General features: G+C 32.6%; 2 protein-coding genes across 3 annotated transcripts; one reads left to right on the top strand and one right to left on the bottom strand.

Moving 5' to 3' along the window:
* Window positions 1-576: 576 nt before the first annotated feature.
* Window positions 577-8,864, top strand: LOC140063582 (biogenesis of lysosome-related organelles complex 1 subunit 1-like). The gene is made up of 5 exons (XM_072109966.1): window positions 577-791; window positions 4,225-4,297; window positions 6,637-6,769; window positions 7,239-7,323; window positions 7,882-8,864. The coding sequence occupies exons 1-5, from the start codon at window positions 731-733 to the stop codon at window positions 7,893-7,895; spliced, it is 366 nt and encodes a 121-aa protein (XP_071966067.1). The 5' UTR covers window positions 577-730; the 3' UTR covers window positions 7,896-8,864.
* A 103-nt stretch (window positions 8,865-8,967) lies between these two features.
* On the bottom strand, window positions 8,968-22,152 carry LOC140063580 (uncharacterized). Of its 2 annotated transcripts, none has more exons than XM_072109964.1 (17): window positions 22,039-22,152; window positions 19,848-20,153; window positions 19,172-19,289; window positions 18,845-18,890; window positions 18,093-18,186; window positions 17,507-17,647; window positions 16,942-17,063; window positions 15,700-15,802; window positions 15,370-15,558; window positions 14,896-15,019; window positions 14,692-14,804; window positions 13,346-13,532; window positions 12,942-13,021; window positions 12,804-12,834; window positions 12,636-12,685; window positions 12,332-12,385; window positions 8,968-12,169 (listed from the first exon to the last, which is right to left on the bottom strand). In XM_072109964.1, exons 2-17 carry the CDS (start codon window positions 19,938-19,940, stop codon window positions 10,613-10,615), a joined length of 3,102 nt encoding a protein of 1,033 aa, XP_071966065.1. In that variant the 5' UTR covers window positions 19,941-20,153; window positions 22,039-22,152; the 3' UTR covers window positions 8,968-10,612. The 2 variants fall into 2 exon arrangements, with proteins under 2 accessions (XP_071966065.1, XP_071966066.1); XM_072109965.1 differs by having other exon boundaries at window positions 12,942-13,018.
* Window positions 22,153-22,928: the final 776 nt, after the last annotated feature.

Below are 22,928 nucleotides of genomic sequence, written 5' to 3'. Positions count from 1 at the left end.
CAGCAGCTGGGACCTATAAATTATACAGTCGAGTTTACAAATTCGCAAAACTGTCAACCTTAGATAGGCCTACTATAGCTACTGCCATGAAAAAGCTTCATAATGAATATCCTCTTAGGACGCGAAAAAAAAAAATTATACTTTTAATATTTATAAATCCAAAGGCAAATTACTGAAAAAAATGACTGCTGTGGGTATCAGTGGCTGGATCTCAATGGAGATACAAAAAAGCGAAAAGCTACCGTAAATCAAAACGTAAAACAGCCAGAAAAGTTAGCTGAGCTTTCGAGCAACACATAGCCCTTCATCAGTGCAAGTGAAGGAATTTGGATAACGTCATAGTATAAGAGCTGGCAAGTGCTGCCTGGGTGGACAGGAATAAAAGAAAGAATATTTATATATATATTTTTTTTTAAATTAAAATTAGATGATTATTTGTATTTATTGTAATTAATTTAAAAAAATTAATTTTCAACTGTATACTGAGATGGCGAATCACTTTTTGAACTGCGATACATTGCAGTTTGCCATCTAGCCTTTGGCTATATAATATCATTGGTCGATATACGATCTTGACCTGCAAGTGTCATGTACGTCATAGCAAAGATTTGCGGGTCGCGGCGCTAACACTAGGCCTACGTACCTCCTACTAGCCTAGTAGTACTACTCCTAGGCCTAGCTATCTGAGCATTTATTAGAGGTTAACCTATTCTATCCAAGAATAACAATTATGTTGTCTGTTATGCTAAAAGAACACCAAGTAAAACTAGCAATGCGAAAAGATGAACAAGGTAAGTAAAAAGGTAAACAAATAATTAGGCCTCTGTAGGAGGCCGGGGGCCGGGCCCTCTACTAGGCCTAGTCTAGGGCCAGGCCTTAGCAGGTCAACTCGGCCCTAAACCGTCTCAGCCAAAGTCAAGTCGGCCTCAAGTCGGCCTCAAGTCAACTCGGCCTCACGTCAACTCGACCTCACGCCAACTCGGCCAAAAACTAATCTGTTGTCAACTTGGCCTCTAAAAAGTATGGAACGCAAAAAGTGCTAATATAGTAGTTCATTTATTACAATGGCAGAAATATAGTACGGTTATGCCTACATAATAGACGAAATAAAACCGAAATTTCAATGTAAATTGTTTAAATGTTTGTTAATGTTAGATCTATTTTTTGTTCCCAGAAAGAATTGAAATATTCTTAGAAGGCCTATTATTATATAGATATTATTAGATTAATACAGTAAAATAAAAATGTTTTTTTTTGTGTATATTCTCTTTCAAATTATTAGCAATATGAATACGGTCAAAGTGAATAACTATGTGACATTAAAATGGTATATTACAGTAACAAAATTTGTTCACACATTTTTTTTGGGGGGGGGGGGGGGGGGTACAATGACGATGTCAATCAAACTACACCGAAGAGATTATGGAAACAAATTTGGAATGTTCTGTCATGTAAAGTTCTATTGCAACTGTGCGCTATTCAAATTGTTTTTATTACTTTTGTGATTTGATTATAATGGAGAATCCAATGAATACATTTTATGTATGGGAAATTAATCTATAAAACACACTGAAGAAATCATCATGGAAAAATTGGTGATCTTTATTTTGTCAAGCAAAAAAACTAATCTAAAACACACTGAAGAAATCATCATGAAAAAATGGCGTATTTTTATTTTGTCAAGCAAAAACTCAAAAACATCTTGTTTGAGTCCTAAACAACGGAATTCCTAAACAACATACTATTGCCTTAGCATTCTCATCTGTTTTTTTAACACCCACCGCACCCTGTATTGTTCAATAAAATTGATCAATAAACATTCACACCTGTTCCGTTTTGTGACATATTCCGTGACAACGGGCAAACGTTAAAATGGCAGCCGTTTCTGGATAGTCATCAGATGATAGTGAGGAAGAAATTATTCTTTCCGCTATAATTTTAGCCAAAAGAAGGAAAAGAAAATGGGTAAACGAGGTCTGTTCCGAAAGAAAGAAATTTGGTCAATTTGAAACATTGGTAAAACGTAACTGGCGACCAATGAAGACGAATTCTTCAATTATTTTAGAATGACGCTTCACCAATACGGTCATCTTGTCAGTTTAATTAAAGATGATATTACAAAACGGACACAAGATTCCCGATGATAGTAACAACACACACCATGACAAATTCCATGAATCCATAATTTAATACATTAAAATCACAATCACATCCCCTTGCGATCAGATGTCTCTCCAATTCCCGCCGCACTTTTTTAACTTCATTACCCTTGACGTAATAAACTACGAAACGGGTTATGATTGGTCAAAGTAGACCCTATTTCGTTTCCGTTCCGTTTCTATCAAGTTATGAGATCTGTCAGTTCCGTTGTTTTTCACCGGCCGTTCATTTTTCACGGAACAGATTTGGTGTAAACGCTGCTATTGTTTTAACGCTTTTCGATTTTCTACAAAACGATGCCGTTCTCCGTTCCGTGAAACGGAACAGGTGTGAATGCCCCTTTAGTCATGAGAATATACAGTAGCCAAATAACAGTTTTTATACAAACGTCAGTCATCATGTGATACTTTGTTTGAAAGAACAATACCTTAAAATTAAGTTAATTAAGTAGAATTAACCTTTAATTAATTTATATTGAATTTTCCATTTTATTTCGTCTATTATGTAGACCCTAGTCCTAACCGAACTGTGATAGTGTGATGTTTATCTTGCCACTATAATATTAACTACTATATTAGCACTTTTTGCGTGCCATAGTTTTTAGAGGCCGAGTTGACGGATTAGTTTTTGGCCGAGTTGACGTGAGGCCGAGTTGACTTGAGGCCGAGTTGAGGTGGGTCGAGTTGACTTGGGGCCGACTTGACTTGGGGCCGACTTGACGTGGGGCCGACTTGACTTTGGCCGAGACGGTTTAGGGCCGAGTTGGATCGAATTCGCTAGGCCTACTACTCTAGCCTATAGTAATTAGTAGCCTAGGAGGCTAATAAGTGCCAAGGCATAGCCATAGGCCTAGCTAAGCCCAGTTTAGTTAATAGAAAATGTCATAGTTTGTTTGATTGTCGAAATTATTATTTTTTAATTTAATATGCAATTATTTATGATGACGTAGGTAGGTAGGCCTAATCAACTTTTTTTCTCTTATTTATAGTCTTTATTTTCATAATACATGTGATACACATACACTTTAAAAAAGATAAAATACAAAATAGGGGTTCCCAGGCGCATTCTGACGATCTAGACCTAGGGACTATATTAATTTTAAAGTTTAGCATATTTTCACTATTTTGTTAACTGTGTGCGTAGCCTGTCACTTTTGACGTGCTCATATAACAATATCATGGTTTCAAGTTGAAAAGTTAATCAAATGTGATGAAGTTACTAAAGAAAGGTTGTAAAACAGAAATTGGGCAAAAAGAGTCAGTATTAACACTTTACGCGCAGTGCGTGTAAAAAAATATTGCACTCATGGCAATTTTTATAATGTTTAAAATTGCCTGAAACAAACTCTAATTTCATCAAAAATAAATTTTGAAAATGTTAAACGCGCATACGCATGCGTTATACACGTTACGCATATAATTACCATATGATGAAATATGACCTGAAATTCATGAGTACCAAATTTGATTTAATTATGATACAAGTTTGAGAAGATATGATAACAAACGTGATTTCATTAAAATAAATTTTTTATTGCGCACCGTAAAAAAATAATCGCATCGATTCCTGGCCATAAAGAATATTCTCTAAAAAATTGACTTCTTCTTTTAACGAAGTTTGATAGTCATGAGAGATTGCTCTGTTTATAGGAACCAAATATCACAATTAGCATCTAGAACTGCCTGCTTTAGTAACTGCCCAACCCCCAACACCCAACCCCCTACCCCCTATTTCATCCCGCTTAATGCCTGATCTGTTGTACTGTATTTTTTTCATATTTTTATGTATTTAAATTTTTTATATAATTGTGGTTTTTGTTTTAAATAATATTTTAAGAGTCTGTATTAAAAGGTTACAACTTACATGCAATCTGGCCATTGGCCACAAGTTGTAAAGGAACTATATTTTTTTTAATTTAAAGTATATAATAAAAGTACCTATCGGAGAAGAGTGAGCTCTTATTTTATAACAGTACCTTCTCATCGCGTGCAGTACTTAATAACTTTAAAAAACCATGCGGGTAAATGTTTACTAATAATAATGTTTTGTCCAATGCTATTATAGAAATACGGCGTAAAGAAGCAGTAGCATCAGCAATGCTTGTCTCTGAAGTGCTTACTGAAAGACTTAATAGAGGGTAAGGCCTGAATTTTATTATACTATGTACTTTGCATACATTTTAAAATGGATATGAAACAACACATGTTACACATCACACACAATACACACACGAGTAATAACATTGTAGTATCTGTCATTTGATTAGACGATTGTGTGTAAACAGTGTGTTCAATATTGGTACAGTATTAAAGGATCGTGTGATATTTTTTTCATTTTGTTTTTAATGAAAAATTAAAAATTCTAGCATACAAAGAAAAAAAGACCAGCTGTGAATTTTCTATTTCCTTTATGTGTGAACTATCAACCCACATGAAATCCAACAGTACTGCCTGTTTTGTGACCGCTTTGGATAACAAAAACAACATTAAAAAGGTGGCCACTCACTTTTCTATCCTGCCTTTATGGTCACACAAATTTGCAATATATATAATATAGAATGTGTACATAAATTAATTTAAATAAACAACAATTTTTTCATCGATTTACTTATTGATCACTTGCACTGATGAAGGGCTAGTGTTGCCCGAAAGCTCTGCTAACTTTTCTGGCTGTTTTACTTCTCGTTTTGATTTAGCTTTTCGCTTTTATTTTGTATCTCCATTGAGATCCAGCCACTGATACCCACAGCATTGTCATTTTTTTCAGTAATTTGCCTTTGGATTTATATATATATGACGTTATCCAAATTCCTTCACTTGCACTGATAAAGGGCTAGTGTTGCCCGAAAGCTCTGCTAACTTTTCTGGCTGTTTCTGTATCGTTTTGATTTAGCTTTTCGTTTTTTATTTTTGTATCTCCATTGAGATCCAGCCACTGATACCCACAGCATTGTCATTTTTTTCAGTAATTTGCCTTTGGATTTATATATATATATATATATATATATATATATATACTCAGGTTGAAATTATCAGACCGTTAGGATAGAGTGCTCAATACCGAGGTAGAGCATAAATAAATAAATAAAATAACAGCAGAAAACTTGGTTACTTCATTGTTTTAATCACTACAAATTTGCTGGTCGTACGAAACAAATTTGTAGTGATTAAAACAATGAAGTAACCAAGTTTTCTGCTGTTATTTTATTTATTTATATATATATATATGTATATATAGGCTTACAACATGCAATCATGCTATTAGGAAACTATGTTTGAAAAAAACAACAGACACCACTGCACTAGATATAGTTATAAATAAAACTACGTTAACTAGCAGATAAGACAAATCTAAATTACTTTCCAAAGTTACGTTTCTGCTTTTAGTAGTTGTATGAACTTGCTCGAATAAAAAGTACTAAAATCAATGACTTTACCTCCAAGTTCAAACAAAATTTTTAATTTACCTGCAAAGCAATGGTTGTTTGATCTTATTGTTTACGTAATTAACAGGTAAATTAGTTTGATTACATTTCGTCTGGAAAATTGTCGCAAGCGAAAGTAAACGAAGATTTCAAACCATGAGTATACATTATGCATGATGCTAATTAGGATTGTTTACAACTCGTCACGATTGAGAAGGTCTTTTCACATAGATCACGAGAAAGTTTTATGATTAATGCATACAGAGTAGCCAAATAAGCGCGTTGCATTATGAGATATGTTTTGATCAAAAACTTTGACTGGAAGTCAAAGTTATTTTTTGAACCAAAAAACGTCTGTATTTCAATTAAATGATTTTTTTTCGACCAATTTTTGGTGAAAGTTAATAACTATTATGATACTTCAAAATGACCCACTTTTTTCGAAATCTTTTTTTTAAAATTTTTTTGGAATTTGACAAAGGGACAATGAAGGAGACCTTTTTCATTGTACATTTAAAAACAATTTATTTACATAATTGGAAAATTATGACAATAAACAAAGGAAAATCGAATATATATTAGTGAAACTGTATTTAGAATAAAAACGCTATCCTACGATACCAAACAGTAAAATATTTGAGAAATTAAAATGTTGACCTTTTGACCTATATTGGTCATGTGACGTTTACTGACTTTTTATTGTTAAATAACTATGTATTTTTTGATATGGATGTAATTGAATAAAATGATCAGTATTACATTCCCTTTCCAATGATACCATGGATGACAAAGTTCAGTGTGGAATGTCTTTTTTTAATTCAGCAACTCAAGAATAACAAAGTTGGCCAATTAAAATTTATTTTGGCACAAATATCGAGCTGGAGCTAATTTTCCTTGCATATGAGCCTGTAACTAAAAGGTTATATTTCCACTTTCCTTTCATCATTCACCTCATGCCATTATTTGTACAATTCCACAAATAAACATTCATTATTTGTATACTGTATTACATTATTATGTACTATATATAAATATTTATGTTGTTTTTTTAGTGTTTCTGAGGCATATGCAAATGAAAAAAAACTTGATACTGAAGCGAAGAAATTACAAAACAGCGCATCACAATTTAGTCGACAAACAATTCAGTGGTTACAGATTATTGATAACTTCAACCAGGCATTAAAGGTAAGCTAAATACAGTAATTGAAACTACATGCAAGTAAGTTGGAATAATTTTCAAACTGCAAAAGATATTTACAATTTAAAACACATAAAATTGGTATTATTTCAATTTTAAAATATTTGTATGTGCAATTAAGACATAGTTAATGTGAGCATTGAGGCATTCCATCTGAAAATCATGACTTTCAAGATACTAAAAATATATTGTTGATTTCTCAAAACAAAGATTTCCGGAGCTAGAAGGTGATTCTTATGTTTTCTCTTGCCAGAATTTGAAAACTTTAATCTATTATTAAAGGACCCCTCATTTTAAAGCTTATTAAATGCAGATTACGAATATAAAAGTCTTTAAAATTATTTTTAATTACACAGTGTCATTTATTATAATAAAATAGTATATACCAATTACTTATTTTTAATACTGAACAATCAGAGGTGTAATATTAATATTGTGTATTTTGTATCATTGCAGGAGATAGGAGATGTAGAAAATTGGGCAACAAGTATTGAAACAGATATGAGAACAATAGCAAGTGCTTTAGAGTATGCCTACAAAGGTAACACATTCACAATATAGATAGTAACTAGAGGCCTGTCAAAAATGCTTCAAAAATAAATTCTCGTCCTCATGTTTTGTCTTCCTGATGCAGCAGGCTAATTTTTAACTTGAAGTGCGCGTAGTGGTGTGTCTTGACAACAAAAAGCCGCTATAGCTGGATGCACAATCTGAATCGAACTTTAGCTGAACAGGAGTGGTGTGAAAGTCCACTTAGAAGCTTTGGCTTTCTCTAGCAATCTAGGTCATTTCAATTGGTTAAATGCACATATTTGACCATTACACAGTGAAACTGCCACAACTGGCAACAAGAAATAAATTACTAGCTATTGTAACATTTTTGGTGGCCATACATTTTGATGATGCCACATTTGATCTGCAAAACAAAAACTTTACATTAAAATTATAGTTTCCATAAATTATATAGATATTGCCTGCTTATTTATTTGACGGCAGTTGCCACTTGCAGTCAATATCTCTTTCAGATTTACATGATCAAAACATGGTCAATATCAATTTTGGTCAATGTATGAGTAATGGTTTATTTATTTTTTTTTAGAGGCCGGAGAGTGATGCAATAATGATAATGTTGGATCTGGTTACAGATGTTGATTGCAATTACAAAAAGAAGTAATCAATCCGGGAAGCACAAGAGGAATTGAGATGGGGATAGTAAGAGTAAAATTATATTTCATATGGCTGGAAGACTGAGCACTCTTAAAGTCATCTCGGTGAATCAATTCTTGAGCACAGTTGTCTGACTACTGATTGTACAGGAAACAACAAGTAGCAGATAGGCCTAATACTGCACCATGTTGAACACTGAATGGCACAGATATCTTTTAATGGTTGAATAAAAGAAATGAAGATGTTTGAAGACTAATAAAAAAAAAATGAAAATTACAATTATTTTTATGAATTGCATTCATTGCCATTACGCTTCATTGTCGTTAGACATAGTGCGTTCTACTATTTTGAGCCATTTATTACCATCATGGGTCGAGTGTGTCTCAAGTTGGCCAGTGTAAATTAATACTGTTTCCAAGTCATCCTGTATCATATTTTATTTTATTCAATCTGAATATTTTTAAAATACATGTGTATGTTTGTGGAAATACTGTACCCTACCCAAAATTGTCACAACACATTTGGAATTTATTATTTTTATAAATGCCACACCTTCTAAATGAGATTATAACTACAAGACCTATTATACTATCTAGATATGATAAACGTTAAATATATACTGTATTTCATAAGACCGGATAAAGTGAATAGAAATTGTAGCTTTGTTTCTTTTTTTTAGTTTATGTATTAAATAATTGTTTTTTCTTTCACATTTAATGTTATATATTTTGGAGTGGGTTGAACTTTGTGACTTATCATGACTCTCCCCTTTTTTTGTTGTATTCATATGCAAGTTGATCTATACAGTAGTAACTAACCATTTAGTAACATGTTATTGTATAATAATAATTGGAATAGTATAATATGTTGTTATATTGTGGAAATAAATTGAAATTAATGGACCATTTGGGAATAATTGGTATGTTTGAACTGTGTGTGACTCAAGTAGTAATCTTGACATTTTTAATTGTGTATCTTAAAAGTACTGAACCTATTTACATATTGTTATTCTGCGGAGGCCGAGGTTCCTATTTTGTGAGAAGTTAGAATAATACAGGTTTGTTATATTATTGGATAAAAAGATTACACATTTCGATTTCAACAATAAAGCTTCGAGTCGAAGGTCACACAATTTATCTAACTAGGGTAGTGATCTATTTTAGGTATTCCATGAAGTCGTGAGGTGAATTTGACTTCTTAACGTTAAAACTTAAACGGTAAAGATCATAATGATCCATCTTGTATCGTCATTGTATAGTCTACTAACTAGTTTAATTTGAGGACTGTCCTCGTTTTGATGTTCCAAGAATTATAATCTATCTTTTTATACTTGATGTATTTGTACACCACCTCATCTTGATGTTATCACAGAAATTCAATGCCATAAACATAGAGTAAATGTGTACAGTATAACTGAAATAGAAGAAATTCAATGCTATAAAATAATAAGTCTAGTCCTTTTGCGTTTATTTTTGAATAATTGTCATAAAAACAATGCAATTTAAAAGTGTTCATCAATTCAAATATTAGATTATTTGTCTGTATTAATGTAAGACCAAAACTAACTGTTATAAACCATTACAAAATAATCTACAGAGCATAAGCATGAAATAACAAAATATATATTGCAATTATTTAGTCCGAAAAAATAAAGAGCTTGATCCTCGTAATTATAAAAAAATTGACAAATTCATTTGTTATGATAAACTTTCCTAATTCAATTCGAAATGCACAATCTATCGATGTTTTCACAACCCTGTTAAAAACCAATATTTTTTTTTTCTTTGTAATTCAATCTGTTTTTCTCCCATGTTTCTTTTCAGCGCTTTGGAACAATATTTATTGTTAAAAGCGCTATATAAATTTGATAACATTAGGCTACAATGTTTTTTTTTACGGAAACAATGATGCATTGGTTTGCTTTTATATTTACACATGTATTCAAAATATTACCGTTCTTAATTTATATTTAACAAAATTAAATGAAAACATTAAATATTATACTATATTAACACTTAAATGTCTTTGTTTACGCAAAACATCGTCTGAAGTGTTACCTAAAAAAAATTACTGTATATACATATCATGTTTATACACGGTCGAATTCATAGCACTATTATTTCCGCAGAATTGAACAATCTGATAATTAATCAATAATATAATGACTTCGAACGGCTGTGTGGACACCGTAAATTCTAATTGTCAAAATATGTCTTTGCTTTGAGTGACATAATATTAATGGAATTATGTAAAACAATCATAATTGAGGCAACAACGTGAATCAATTATTTACATGTGATTTCAAACTAGTGATAATAATGAAAAGTTTCATGAATGATTTAATACGAAAATGTGTGCCGAGTATTTGAACTTTTTAAAGCTTATTATTATAAAATTAAATATTTATAATTTGGTTACATATAGGTTTATAAAATAGTATATGTTCACTTGCTTACGATCAGATTCCAAGTGTCTTTATATATTAAAAAAAATAGTTTGATAAAACATTTGGTACAGGGTGCTTGAACAATGAGAACATTCGACTGCACAATTTGCAAAACTCACAAAATTAGTTGGTTCCAAATTTGTTATCCAAAACAAATTCTGCAACCCATTCACAAATACACGACTGGTGTAAATTGACCAGAAAAAGAACTCTACGATCACATTTCTATCTTCTTTTTCTGTTCAACTCCATCTTCAGCTATATCTTTAACATTTTTGGCATTTGCATTATTGTCCTCTACTGCCTTCTCTAGCACAACATCATTCTCTTTTATATCTGGTTCACCAGCATTTTCATTTTTATTCCTTTGGTCATTTGCAAGTTCAAGTTGCAGATATTCTGCAGCAGCTTTTCCTTTCTTTTCAAAAGTTAGAGTCGATTTTTGGTTCTGTTCAATAATTCCATCTTTTGACTTTGATTCTACCTTTTGCATTTTTTTAGCAGAATTTTTTTTTACATCATTTTCGATCTTGACATGACTTTCTAGATTTTTCACGTCTCTTTCTTGTCGTTCCTTTACATTATCTAAACCAGTATCTTTGTGTTCCTGTTGATCAAATAATTTTTCATCAGCATTAACTGCCGCACCTTGGAATTCTGCTATGTTTGCCCGAGGATCTAAACCGGGATCCTTTTGAAATTTCAAATTTGGTTGATCACGAACCTTTTGCAAATTTGCATTTACCTCTGGAACTTTCAAATTGTGTTGATCATCAATTGCCATTTCATGTAAATTTGGATTTAGGTGTGGAATATTCTGAAATTGTGCATCTGGTTGAGCACCAAGTCCTACTTGAATGTTACCTAGTTGAGGTGCTGGATCTCCTTCTTGAAGAACCATTTTTGGTTGAACATCAAGTTGTTGAAATCCTTCATTACCTAGACCATCAGGTTGGATGGCACCTACTTGCTCAACTTGTCTTCCTACGCCACCAGCTTGAACACCAGCAACAGGTTGGCCGATTCCAATAGGTTGCTGTCCTTGGCCAACCCCTTGATTTAAACCATCAACCTGAATTCCTTGGTTGAATGGTCCATCAATTCCACCAAGCGGAACATTTTGAATCCCTAAACCTCCTTGATTACCTCCGTGAACACCTAAGCCAACAACTCCTGGTTGGACGCCCGGGTCCATTGCCCCACCTAAACCAACACCTGGTTGAACCCCCAGGTCCATTGGCCCACCTAAACCAGCACCTCCTGGTTGAATCCCATGGCCCACTGGTCCACCTAAGCCTACTTGCATTCCTTGGCCACCTGTATCACCAACACCCACAGGCTGAACTCCCTGATCTAGTGGTAGTAAACCTTGTGCTACTGCATTGGCACCTTGTAATTGATCTAAAGGTGCTATAGGTTGAACAGGTTGTTGAGGAAGTCCTCCAAAGGCAGGATTGTCTTGCTGAGCACCTATTCCAAGCTGTTGATCTCCAACTTGAGGAAGAACAGCCTTTAATACTGCAGCCTGTTCAATCACTTCTTTAGCTTTTTCAATGATGGCCGCATCTTCCTTTTCTTTCACTTCTTTTACCGCCTCTTCATGTTCTTTCTGACGTTTTTCCTCCAGTTCTTTTCTTTCTCTTTCTTCTTTTTCTAAAATCTCCTGCTTTTCTTTTTCTTTTCTTTCTAATTCCTCTTCGTCATGCTGCTTTTTTAGTAGCTCTATCTCTTCAGCTTGAGCCTCAATCTTTTTTTCTTGTTCTACTTGCTTCTCCTACATTAAATACAAATAAAAAGAAATGCTTGAATACTGACTATGTTCTTCTACACTTGGAATTTTAGGTTCAAGGGAAAACCAACAACACAATATGTAAATTGAAAGCTCCCTATTATCTACAAGGGGAGTCAACATAAATAACAACCACAAATACTGTACCTTGAGTTGCTCTATAACATTTTCTGCCATGTCTTCCTCTTTCTCTTGCGAGTCCTTAGTGTAAGAAACAAAGAATAATTGGTTTATTTTCTTTTTTTGTATTCAAAATACATTTTTATTATATTATTTATAATTATTAAGGAACCAAATGTACCATCATTTTGGACATAAAACCATCTTGTTACATTTTACTGAGCAATTCGGGCCTGAATTAAAACTTACTGTAGCCTGAGGGTTTAAGTTACTGACTCATAATGGTGATATATCGGCTTGTTGGTTAATCTTATAAAAAAAAGTCGCATACCTTGATTTTGTTCTCATCTTTGTTAACAACTTGTTCCTCCTTCTTTTGATCTACAAAGTATGAACAAGAAAATGATAAATAAAGTACTACATTTTGAGCAATTTTGTAGAGTCCTTTCCATAAGGGTTGTCATAATACTGTGTACTAAACAAATATGTTCCAACTTACTATCAACTACTGGTTGATCTTTTGGATTTATCTGAAAAATAAAAATATTTAATTAGCTTTATTAAAATGTGATGCTCTACAGATGCATTCACATGCATTTGAAAGAGTGAGGTTTAAATAAATACTAAACTTCCTTACATTTTCAATTGGTTTTTCATTTTGTTTAACAGGTACATCAATTGGTGGGTGCGGGTTAGGTGGTTCCTTATGCACATCTTCTAGTAAAAATAAATCAAATGGCCTTTAATTGGTGCATGATATTGATAGTAAAACAACATTCAACTCTCCCATAAATAAGTCATCCATAGACATGCCCAGAATGGTTGCTAGCCCAGGATAGTGTTCTGTGTTTTTTTCTCTGCTTGTTGTTGTTCTATGTAATTTATGCTTTTTGTATTTTTTTGTTTTATTTTTCTGGATAATAAATGAATATGAATATGAATACCTTCTTGTCAGAATTTAACTTAAACAGTAGGAAGTAGAGCTTTTTATAATTTCTGAGGAAAACCAGCTTACAGAGAATTGTCATAATATGATTGTACCTTTTATCTTATCTTCCGGCAATTTTATTCCAGGATCTATAACTTCAAACTTAACAGGTTCTTTAAAGTGTTGCGGTTGCGGGTTTTCAAAATTTGGTTCAAGAATCGCTGTGTCATCATTTGGTGTCGCTTGTAAATTATGATACAAGCCAATCACAGTTAATGAAAGCCCCATTACGAGAATAAACTGCAAAAAAACAATTTATTTTTATGTGTTATTTATATACAGGCAACAAGTAATTTAAATTATTTATTTTGTGGTAGAACATCTTTTTATTCAGATCTGTACTAGAGTATATATACTGTAGTGTACTAGGTGGAAACAATTTCTTTAAAATCTCAGTTAGTTCAGATAAATACAATGAAATTATCTATATATAAATTATGCTTACTTTGGGAAAGGTCTCCGCCTTGGATTTCTACCTCATCTATCTCAGAAACGTAGATTTGATAACATTAGTTTTCACTATTACGATATTGTTCCGTTTGTCTTTTACAACGAAAAAATCTAGAGTTTCCAATCGAAATTTATGGATATCACAGGGTTATATTCACATACTCAAGTTTTACAACTGGCTTCCTGCAAAATGGCCGCTGGTGGCGACATTCAATATTTTTAATCCTCGGTAGTATACGAATACGAATACACGGCACAATGAATAACTCATTGATATTAATTCTATATGAAATAGGGAGTGGCAGGACAAGGCTGAAATGACTGGCTTTTACTTTACGTGCTAATTGATTTTAGTGATTGAACTAATTATTTTTGTTATTTATTAATTACCTAATAGGAGGCCTGGTATCAGGATGAGGTGCGACACACCTTTAATGTTTATATTATAAATTATTTTAAACTTTAATGTTATAAACTGTATATAAGTATGAAAGTTGTTATTTCTCTGAGCTACATGTCATTTAACATTCTTACTACTTCATTAATTGGATTTCACAACAGTCCCACATAGAATACCAACGAATACCTTATAACTTTGCCCTACCACATAATCAAATTTGCTATATTTCCTGGACAACGATATTTTTTCGTAAGTTAAAGGACCCCTCATAAAACATCACAAATAAACATGCAGAACTCATCAGTCACATGCATAGGACCCTGGCCTAAGTTTCCAGAGGCGTTGGTCATATTTCCGAGAAGCATACGGTTACACCCACTAGATGGTGCGCGAGCGAACCCTCTAGTTAGCTACAATTAAAGATAGGGCAAATTCTTTTTTTTATAACTCTAGGTTTCATTTAGTCACAGATTATACTAACCACACAGACTCTACATGTTCTGGTCACTAATAATCGTTATACTGCAGTAACTGCAGAAAAATGCTTACCTTTGCTGTTCCTTTATTAGCTACTCCATGTGTCTTGATGTATATGATAGCTGGCAGAATAAAACAGATAAAACTACCAAGAGTAGCACCAGTCAATGCAAGTACCGTTTCAACTAAAAAGAAATGGTAAATAAATATGTAAACTTTTACGACGACCTACGATATCTATGCTATAAGCGTTAACCAACGACTTTGAATAGTTACCATTTTTAACTAAGATTCCCAGCGTAAGAGTAAGTGCAATAATCGACATTGTTATCGTATTGAATTTGCCGGGTGGAATGTATACACTTCCTCCGCTACCACCAGGGTTCTCTATACTGTGTGACTGCAGAGATATAAATAAATAAAAAATGAATAAGCTTCATTAAAAAAAATATTAGTAATCGCCCTCAGTTCTGCCCTCTCATAACAGCTACAATGAAGTGCATACATTGGAAGACGATCCCCATCTCTTTTCAAATAGTAGATCTAGTGTATCTTTATCACGTATATGTACATTGTGTATGCAAGGGACTGATAGATCTTGAAAAAATCACATGCTTCAATACCCATTACACCAAATCACTATCACATAAAGAAATCTATCGTCTATTATTTTGGCCAAGATAAGGTGGTGGCTGACAGCAAATAGAAGTTCTTTTTAGAGCTAAAATAACTTTATAATACAATTCTTACCATACTTTGTGAATAAAACATTGAATATAGACTACTCCTACAAGGAAATATGACCAATGGAAAACTAAGAGCAACTGAGAAAGTGAAACCCATCTGGAAAATGTCGGACAGCAAGGACGGCTTAAAATTGAGTAACACGTCTCCCTTAATTCCTTGTTTGTAGTATGTTACATAACCACATAAACCAACCTAAAAAATAAAAACAATTTTTATCAACAAATTGAAATGTGAATGATGAAGAAATCAAATAAATGTTCATAACATAGAACTGATATGGAAACTAATTTTTAAATTATATTTCAATAAAGTTTATAAAATACACAAACTTACAACAAAGTACATTGTAGTAACTAATGTAACTGAGTTCTTAACAACTTCTTGCATTTTTTTTATTGTTCTATCTGCCATTGATTCGTAAATTGTAAAAAGCACTCTGGCGGAAAAAGAAATTTCAAAGTAAATAACATTGTTTAGCATCAATTTAAAAGTCACATTTCGCAAAGGAGTATATTCATTTCAGCTCGTTAGATCTTGTAGTCATTCCAACTGGGAGATATTACAATCGTTCAATCTGGGAGATATTATGGTTATTCAAAAAAAAAATAGGGAGGTTTTTCAATGCTAAAATACTAAAACATATACACGTATTCGTTTTCTTAAGCCAGTAAAAATCTGTTTCGCATGGCAAAGAATATTGAGGGCGCCGTCCAAATATTATGACTGCGGTAAATTTGAACGAAGTGCATGTACATTTTACTTGACTGTCTAGGCCTGGCGTAACATCAAAGCGAGTGAGGACTTTAAAAACTGTTAATTATCAAAATTTACCTGGCATTTTAGTAAATTACTTTAGTAAATTACTTTCAATAAATCTATAATTATATTATAATCATAAATAATTTATGATTAAAATGCAAAATAGACCAAAAACTATACTCGTTTTGTAGTTACGAATATGACTGATGATATTCGTCACACGAAATGCTTTACGAATATGAAATGGGGATCGTATTCGTAAAGTTGCGAAACCTCCCTAATATTACGGTCGTTACATCTAGGAGATATTATGGTTGTTACAACTGGGAGATATTATGGTTGGAACAATTGTAATATCTCCTAGATGTAACGACTGGAATATCTCCTAGTTGTAACAACCATAATATCAACTGGGAGATATTATGGTTGTTACAACTGGGAGATATTATGGTTGTTACAACTGGGAGATATTATGGTTGTTACAACCATAATATCAACTGGGAGATATTATGGTTGTTACAACTGGGAGATATTATGGTTGTTACAACTGGGAGATATTATGGTTGTTACAACTGGGAGATATTATGGTTGTTACAACTGGTATTTATTATGGTTGTTCCAACTGGTAGATATTATGGTTGTTCCAATAACTGAGAGTAATTAATTGTATTACTGTAGTTTTACATAGAGGCACGGTCAAACTAATCAAGGGTGATAAAATCAACTATTGGGGACGATACAATGCTTTCTCAAACTCGCAAACAAGTATAATTCACCCAATCCAAATGCAGTAATACAGTAACATACAGTACTTACGTCTGACAGCTAAATGCTATTGTCGTAATAGTGATACAAATAAAACCTCCTTTTGTGTCCCACAATTTACTTTCATGCGTCCATGTTCCTATTGATAAGTCATACAAACTATTAAAAAACATCTGAAACAAAGAAAATAGTACACCGCTGAAGTTATAATAATATAATATAAGTATTTAAAAATATTAATCATTGATAACAAATGTAGACTTACTTAACGTATACTAAAGCATAAGCTTCTGCGTGTTAACATATTTACATTTATTTTATTCATTTGGCCCAGGAGTCGCAATAGCAGGCAACCCATTGTCGTCTGAAGGTTAGTGTAACAGTAGCTGTGCGACATTGTGTACTAGTACCCCATACTCGCCTCAAAAGATGTACTAGGTTCTTTTAAGTACAAATAAGCCAGATGTGTACAGTTTATAGTCCTTATCTGAGAAAACTCTCTCATATACATATTATAAAATAAATATGGTATATTTTTAGGGTATACTGTAGGTAATGATAACACTTTTTAGCTAAAATGATATATAGATAAGTAAAAGTGGAACACACTACTTACATCGGCTGTAAAGCAAATATAAAATATCATAGAGAGGCCACTAACTGCTGCAAGACTCTCTACACTACGCTTTAATCCCAGCGGAAACACAACAGTTACTGCTAAAAACATTTGTAGCGACGCCCTCAATTTTGGTGTATTCTAAACAAATAATCAAAGCAATAATTCATATCTAGAAAATAAAAATGCTTACATAACTACTATGCAGAAAGTCAGTAGCCATTTTGCTAAGTGCCTTTTGAAACTAGAGACTAGCAGTGAAATAGAAAGTAAATATAGGCTTATTAAATAAACTAGCCTCATGATGATGGAAAAACTAAAAATCCTTGTTATGTATATAATAACAATTTGTATAATAACAGTCAATTAGTACAATTCGATAACTCCTTTTTCTCTAAAAGTGTTACTCATTTCTACATTTAAATTGTCAGTAAATAATGAAAGACAATTTTTGACAAAACAGATTTATAGTTGGTTTTGAAATTGTCGTAATTATCATACTATCGTACTTTTTTTGGACGCACCTGTTTCATATAGTACCTGTCTGTAATCAAAATAGATAATATTTAATTAATGATTAACATACTTCTAATGAGAGCCATTTTGAAATGATTGCTGGTCCCAAATCACCAATTATTATGAAGAATGACACACAGGAACAAAACAACAGGCCAATGATACTGTAAAAAGATTAAATACATTATTAATTTACAGGCCAATGATACTAAAAAGAGATTAAATACATTATTAATTTACAGGCCAATGATACTAAAAAGAGATTAAATACATTATTAATTTACAGGCCAATGATACTAAAAAGAGATTAAATACATTATTAATTTACAAGCCAATGATACTAAAAAGAGATTAAATACACTATTAATTTACAGGCCAATGATACTAAAAAGAGATTAAATACATTATTAATTTACAGGCCAATGATACTAAGATTAAATACATTATTAGTTTATATTGTATTATTGAAAACAGATCTATTTGTTCAATAACCAAAACATAAACTTATTCTGAATACTGTGACCAAACAGAATGTTTCAGTGCAGTATCAAAAAAGTTCTACATTTACTGAAACCACATAATATTTCATACAGTTTAATTAATTTTAATTATAATTTTAAACATATTAATTCAAATCCCACACACTGTACATACTGTATATATGTAACACAATATTACAGGACATTTTTTCATAAACCTTTAAGCATATATTATTGATCATTGACATATTACTGACATAACTAATAAAATGTGACAAAAATGTGTCAATACCAAAGACAATATACAAGAAATTAGACAAACAACAACTAATAATATTCTTACCATAGCTCTACAGCCATCTTGCCTGTGGCACCTAATACATGATAGGCTGAAGAAAATAAATAAAACTAAAAAGTTTTAATTACAGTAAATATTTCTTTAAATTTATTTTTCAAACATATGTTTTATTCATTCATTTGTTATTTTTAAATGTGGCATTGAACCTGACAAGGAAGTACCAACAGACAACAAACAGAGAAACACGCCATCATAATTAGTTAGATAGCAAGACAGTTTCATAAAAAAGAAATTTATCATTACTGTATACTGAATTTTGAATGGTAATTTTAATTTAAACTTTTTGTGTTTAAGAAAGTGTACAACATTTACCTAGGTTTTCGTACGATGTACGTTTGGTTGCTTTGGCTGCCCGTAGTAACAGCATACAACTTGTGTAGGTAAGAAAGGCAGAAAATAATAATAAACAACATGCTAAAATGAAACCACACTGAAAGAAAGTAAAACATTTAAATTGAATTAAATTTCCTGTCATTGTACAGAATAACTAAACCTTTACAAACAAGTTTGGTAACATAATGTATGTAATCTGACATTTAAAAAAATAGATATTCCACTTATACTAAAATAAAGAGATAGAAAATGAGTGTCATCTCATTGAACTTCCTTCAAGATCAAATTGAGGAATGTTTTAATTTAATAATAAATTTAGAATTCAATTTCAGAAAAAAGAAATCATAGTTTAAAAAAAAGTTGGCATTAGTAGGAATGTGATCTGTAAAAACCCACATTTATTTAAATTTAAAAAAATTATTTACTTGAAATAAACTGTAATTTAAAGGAAAAAATAGAAATTGTCTGTAATTACAATCTGAGTTTTTTGTACAAATTATTGGTTTATTTTGTTTTTTTTAATAAGTGAAATCATTATGTTTGTTCGTTTCTTTCTGAAATGAATTTTTTTTAAAGTGAATAACTTGATTGAAACTTCAAAATGATGGCTATTTAAATTTTAGGGGGACAAGACATCTTTAAAGGATTCCAGTACCTTATTAAAACACCATGGCATTGCGAGTACACCCACGCCAATGATGCTGTTGGCAAGATTAATGATGGGCACCAGCGGGGTTGTTCCTGCCATGGTGGGGTCTTCGTCGGTTACTTTAGTGATAGGAGTCACTGTCACAGTTTCCGTCTAAAACTACAAGACTGGTCCTCTCCACTGTCAGTTAAGACTGGTCCTCTCCTCTGTGAGTCAAGACTGGTCCTCTCCACTGTCAGTCAAGAATGGTCCTCACCACGGTCAATTCCCTTTTATTGGTTGTCAGCTCATTGATGTACAGCTATTGACAATCTAAAGAACAATTGCTGATATTAATACAAAATTTCTTGAATCTTCCATATAGCTGCAAAACAAAATGTAACAAAAAATAGCCTACATACATTAGTTAAAATTGAAAGTAATAATAATAAAATAATAATAAACATAACAATTTTATCTTGCATTTTCCACGGGGCTGAAATGTAACAAACAAATAGGCCTAAATGATGTATTGTAATGATTACAGTATTACTATTTAAGATTAAAACAAAGTGAATCACAATGGTCAAAGTGATCAAGCTAGCCTACTTACTATATCTAACTAGGCCTAGTGACTAGTTCTTTATTTTAAAAAAAAAACAGAAGAATTTATTGTTTTTATTTAATATTAATATTATTAATATTATTATATCATTATGATAAATGTAAGTATTTTTTTAAATAGTTATTCTTTATTGTATACCTTTTAAAAATAATTGTGCTCAATACAATAGGCAAATTTTTAATATTTAACATTTTCTATTTAAGTTTGCTTCATATATAGTATTTATTGTCTGTTTTATACCTATAAATATCAAAAGGCACAGTAGTGTCAGATCAAAGCACACACTCACAGACAGCCATTTTATTAATATACAGACACTGCCTAATATTTTGGGATAGGCCTAGTTAGCCTACCTAGTTCATAGTTACACCAGGGCAGGGAGTTGTAAACACACTAGGCCTATATACAGTAGCTAGTCTCTATAAGTAGGCATAGCAAGTCGGGAATCCAGCAAGTCTACCACACGAAACAGCAGCAGGAGCCACTTCTACCTAGCTAGGCTCCTACACAGCGCAGAGTCTCTCTTGTTTTTAGTAATAATGCATATAATAGGGTCTAGCCTAGGGCAGGGGCCTGTCACACCAAAATCAGTCCAGGCCAAAATCGGTCCGGCGGACCAGTTTTGGCTGCCAAAATCAGTCCGGGGGACCATTTATGGCTGCCAAAACCTGTCCGGCCGGACCAATTTTGGCCGCCAAAACTGGTCCGGCCTGGATAAAATCGGTCCGGGCAGTAAGACTGTTTTTGGCCGCCAAATATGGTCCGGTCTTACAAATATATGGTGCGCAAAATGAGTCATAATGTATATATCATTAAAAAAAGGCCATGATTAGTCATTATATTGAAAACTACGGGGTTTTATTTGTTATTTTAATATTATAAATTAAGCCTGTTTTTTTATTATCATTATTAGTAGTAACTCATCAATAATTAGTACTAATTGTTAGGCTTTTTGTATACAATATGTATCTCTGCCTGTTTTTAATCCATTTTGTTCTTTTTTAACATCTTCGTTTCCCCTTGATGTTAAAAACAATTTAATTTATTAATTATTTATGGTTAATCAATCAATATATCAATTCAATACAATTATTATAAAACAATTATCCAATTATTGATTAGGCTGAGGAATGAAAAAGGCCTCAATCATAAATAAAATCTAGCTGGCAATATCAGCGTCTCATACCCGTTCATGTGAGTGTGTGGCAGGCCGAAATAAGAGTGAACACCTAAGTCATGTTTTTAGATAAAATACATTTATTTATACTTATAGTATTTATCCGACAAGATAACATACTAATATATATCATGGGATATTTTTCTAGCCATAAACAACTTAAAACAGCATCATAGGCCTAGTAATTCAATTAAAATCGACAGAAGAAAAGCCCGGACCGATTTTGGCAGTGGCGGACTGCTTTTGGCCACAATTTTAGAGCCAAAACCGATTTTGGCCCCGGACCATATTTATCGTGACACTGACAGGCCTAGCTAGTAGGCCTAGGCCTACTAGGCTACATAAACATAAGCTAGCTAGCTAGGGATCTGCAAATATGGGAATAATAGCAGCGCAGTATTAATAAACATACGTACTTAACAAAGCAAAAATACATTTAACCCTGTACGAAGTCCGCCTGAATATAAAATAAGCAATATTATTATTTATTTATTACATCCAAATCCAAAATGTGTGCGCTACGACAAAATATTGTTGTGTGACACATCGCCTCCACCGACGTGGCAGACATAGTCTTCATGCACCAGCTGTTAAAATATTTTACATAATATAGGCCTAGTATAATTATGCCTATAGCTACCTGCTATTGTGTGATATATTTTATATCTTTACAACTTATATTATTGTTTTTGTTCATTGAACTAATTTTTCATACAATTTTCTGTTTGTTTCTCAAGTAAAGTATTTACACATAAACAAAAACAGTATGGGAGTCTAGGAAGCTAACACGTTGAAGTCGTCACGGGTCAATTATCATAGGGCTAGGTCAATAATTAAATCGTCTTGAAATAAATATTACTTAAAAAAAATCTCTAATAAAAATATGACAACACGGGTGGTTGGACCTTTTAAGCAAGCTTGGAGAAAAGGTTATAATGATATTTATTCACCTTTAATAGTGTTCTAGACTAGGCTACTACTATAAATAATTCTAGGCCTAGCCTACTAGGCTAGCTAGCTAGGCCGGGTAGGGAGGGAGGTCTAGCTAGCTAGTTAGAGGCTAGCCTAGGGCCAGAGGCTGGAGAGCGCAGCCGTTCGGGCAGTCCTACGGCTAAACCTAGCCTAGGCTAGTAGGCATAGCTCTCTAGTCTTAGTAAGGACATTTCGGCTGGCCTAATTAGCCAACACCTATGTAGGCCTATGTACTAGCTAGTTAGTAACTAAACTAATACGTTTAAAATAAATTATTATTATATAGGCCTAGGCCTAATTATGAATTATTATTTTAATCATTTTTTGGTTTTGC

The sequence above is a fragment of the Antedon mediterranea genome, chromosome 1, assembly GCF_964355755.1.
Source record: "Antedon mediterranea chromosome 1, ecAntMedi1.1, whole genome shotgun sequence".
Lineage (NCBI taxonomy): Eukaryota > Metazoa > Echinodermata > Crinoidea > Comatulida > Antedonidae > Antedon > Antedon mediterranea.
The sequence above is the reverse complement of the archived record's forward strand: the minus strand, read 5'-3'. Positions and strand labels throughout refer to the sequence as shown.